We start from the raw sequence: 3,583 nt of genomic DNA, 5'->3' as shown, positions 1-3,583 counted from the left end.
TCTTTCATTAACTTTGTCTTTATTCTTTATTTTTTACTCCTACCCCTTCTTTCTCTTCTTCTATTTTGTAGCTTCTTCAATTGAATGTTTAGTTCATATATTTTCAATCACCCTTCCTTTTCCTTTTGGTACAATGAAAGATATCTGTCTCCTTTAATGCTTTTCACCCTAAACTATATTTTAAAATTTATTTAAATAATTTAAATAAATTAAAACAAATTATTTCACAGAAATTTGTAAAAATCATCATAACGTGATGATTTATGACAGTGAGCCATTCTGATGGCTGTGTAACCAGCACCTGCCTTCAGGATAGAATATTCACATTATTCTAGAGACTTCCTCACACCCCCACTCACAACCTCTCTCTCTCACAAAGGTAACCACTACTCTGACTTCTAACATAGATTACGTTGCCTCCTTTTTCTCTTTATATGAATGGAAGCAAAGAATAGGTATTCTTTTGGGTCTGGATAATTTTGCTCAGTATTCTGTTTATAGAATTATTCTTATATTTTCATGTAGTTCTTGTTTATCTTCATTGCTGTATTGTATTCCATTGTATGAATACACTACAATGTACTTAACCATTCTAATGTTGACTGGCATTTGAGTTGTTTCCAGTGTTTGGCTACTGAAATAATGTTGTTCTGAACATTCTTGGACTTGACTTTCATTGCACAGATATACACATATCCTAGGCATGAATCATAGCACATGGGTAAGTTCAGTTTTAGTGGACACTGTCCAAATAGTTTTTCAAAGTGAATGTAATGATTTCCGTTCTCCTTACCAGAGTACAGGAATTTCCAGCGTTCACAACAACACCATTTCTTGTACTGTCAATCTTATGACATTTTAGCCTTTCTTTGAATATGCAATTATATTCCATGGTGGTGTGTTACTTGTAGTTCCCTAGTAACTATCTCCAAACGTTAGTTTGCAAGCTGTCTGTATTGTATTTTTTCTTAGGTTTTGTTTCCAATACTGCCCTGAAGACACGACATTTGGGATACCCACCCAGGGCTGGGTGGTGATTCACTAGAGCTCAAGAGGCCAGAGCCAAGTGTCAACCAAGGACATCACAGACTTGCAGGCTCAGCCAGCATCAGTCCTGAGCAAGGCTTCTGCCCAGCGTGGAGTCCCCTGCAGAATCAGCAAGCCTAAGAAATATTATCAACTCATTGCACTAAAGTCTACTGGGGGTTCCTGCTGATATACTCCAACCCATTTTTGAAAAAGTAGTGTTTACCAGCATCCTCACCTGTCCAGAACATAAGTAAAAACTTGGGAGTGTCTTGCTTATTAATGAAAGCTATGAAGTCTAAGTCCACCTGGGCCCAGAACCCAAGTTGTAGCATAATGGTATTTCGTCCAACCAAAGAAGAGTTTAATGATTTCAATAAATACATTGCTTATATGGAATCCCAAGGTGCACACCGAGCAGGCCTGGCTAAGATAATTCCACCCCAGGACTGGAAAGCCAGAAAGACCTATGATGACATCGATGACATCTTAATATCCGCTCCCCTCCAGCAGGTGATTTCTGGGCAGGCAGGTGTGTTTACTCAGCACCACAAAAAGAAGAAAGCCATGACCGTGAGAGAGTATCGCCGCTTAACAAACAGTGAAAAACACCAGACTCCATTCTACTCTGATTTTGAGGATCTGGAGCGAAAATATTGGAAAACGCGCCCCTATGGTTCACCAGTATATGGTGCGGACGTCAGTGGCTCCTTATTCGATGAAAACACGAAGCAGTGGAACCTTGGACATCTGGGAACCATTCAGGACCTGCTGGAACAGGAGTGCGGAGTGGTCATCGAGGGCGTCAACACCCCCTACCTTTACTTTGGCATGTGGAAGACCGCCTTCGCCTGGCACACGGAGGACATGGACCTTTACAGCATCAACTACCTGCACTTCGGGGAGCCCAAGACTTGGTACGCGGTGCCCCCGGAGCACGGCCGGCGCCTGGAAGGCCTGGCCAGGGAGCTTTTCCCGGGCAGCTCGCGGGGCTGTAAGGCCTTCCTGCGGCACAAGGTGGCTCTCATCTCGCCCACGGTCCTCAAGGACAACGGCATCCCCTTCGGTCGGGTCACTCAGGAGGCTGGAGAGTTCATAGTGACGTTTCCCTATGGCTACCACTCCGGCTTCAACCATGGTTTCAACTGCGCGGAAGCCATCAATTTCGCCTCCCCGCGCTGGATCGATTATGGCAAAGTGGCATCGCAGTGCAGCTGCGGGGAGGCCCGGGTCGCCTTCTCCATGGACGCCTTCGTGCGCATCCTGCAACCGGAGCGCTACGAGCTGTGGAAACGCGGGCAGGACCGGACCGTGGTGGACCACACGCAGCCCACGGAGCCCAGCAGCCAGTTCCTGAACGCCTGGAGGGAGGTCCGCGCTCCTGGGGGACCCGCACTCCGCCGGAGGCACTGTCCGTCCCGCAGCGCCTCGCACCGCCGTCCGCCCGTGGCCGCCTGCCATGGGACCCGCTGTCGAGCCCCTGTGGATCCTGCGTCCCCGCCCCCCTCGCCGGCCCGGGGTTCTTGCTCTGCTGCCCAGTTCGGGGCTGCGGCTGCCTACAGCTCCGCGGAACCCGGCCTGACTCCGCCGCTGACCGCAGGTCCATCTGCTGCGGATCTCCACCTACCTGGACGATACGGTCCTCGTCGTCGTCCTCGGGAAGAGGGGACTCAGGATCCGACTGTCCGGGCCCGGACTAGGAGGCGCCTGTCCTTAGACACAACACACCCATCATGTCTGGACTTCGAAGCTCAGCTCCCGTTTGCTGGCGGTCCCTTGATGGACAGCCCTGCATTGCTGAGCCCATGGCTGCAGCATCCTTCTAAGCCTTCCGGGTGCTGTTGTGCCCCTGACCTTCAACCCTTGGGTCCTCCATTGGATCCCGAAAATCCGATGCACCCTGGCCCATGCCTGCCATCTCTGGAGGGTATTACATCCAGTGTCCTTGACAGCCTCCCTTTGATTCCTCCCTACGTCCCTGGGACTGTGAGAGTGTTTCCCAGGGACGATGCTGGGAACTGCAGGGCCCCCGTGAGCTTCTGTGAGGATTTAAGTTGGGACCAGTCTTATGCATCTAAGAGCCTTGTCCCAGCCGCAGAGACCAGTCTCCCGCACACCCTTGACTGTGATCCCCTGGGGCTAAAGCTAGAGGCACCTGCATCTCTTGAGTCCTGCGAGGAATTCGTCGCCAATGCATGGTATTCAATCTGTGAGCCCATGACTACTGAAGAATTTGCTAAATGTGACTTTATCTGACCCTCCACCCCAGAAACCACAGAAGCTCTTTTTTTTAAAAATAAATGTATTAATTTTTGGTTGCGTTGGGTCTTTGGTGCTGCGTGTGGGCATTCTATAGTTGTAGCGAGCAGGGGGGCTACTTTTCATTGTGGTGCGTGGGCTTATTGCAGTGGCTTCTCGTTGCAGAGCATGAGCTCTAGGCACACAGGCTTCGGTAGTTGTGGCACATGGGCTTAGTAGTTGTGGCTCGTGGGCTCTAGAGCGCAGGTTCAGTAGGTGTGGTGCATGGGCTTAGTTGCTCCGTGGCATGTGGGATCTT

At 49.8% G+C, this 3,583-nt stretch overlaps 1 protein-coding gene across 1 annotated transcript; it reads left to right on the top strand.

The window, feature by feature from the left end:
• Positions 1 to 1,252: 1,252 nt before the first annotated feature.
• On the top strand, positions 1,253 to 3,282 carry LOC111171388 (lysine-specific demethylase 4D). Its single transcript, XM_022566950.3, has one exon. It carries the CDS (start codon positions 1,309 to 1,311, stop codon positions 3,280 to 3,282), a length of 1,974 nt encoding a protein of 657 aa, XP_022422658.2. The 5' UTR covers positions 1,253 to 1,308.
• The last annotated feature ends 301 nt before the right edge of the window (positions 3,283 to 3,583 follow it).

Source organism: Delphinapterus leucas, chromosome 7 (assembly GCF_059928025.1).
Source record: "Delphinapterus leucas isolate spDelLeu-1000000601 "Yukka" chromosome 7, BTC_Dleu_Yukka2, whole genome shotgun sequence".
Classification (NCBI taxonomy): Eukaryota; Metazoa; Chordata; class Mammalia; order Artiodactyla; family Monodontidae; genus Delphinapterus; species Delphinapterus leucas.
This window is presented reverse-complemented; position numbering and strand designations above follow the sequence as displayed.

Excerpts from the sequence above, each read along its gene's own strand:
- LOC111171388 (XM_022566950.3), top strand. The coding sequence starts at position 1,309 with ATGAAAGCTATGAAGTCTAAGTCCACCTGGGCCCAGAACCCAAGTTGT.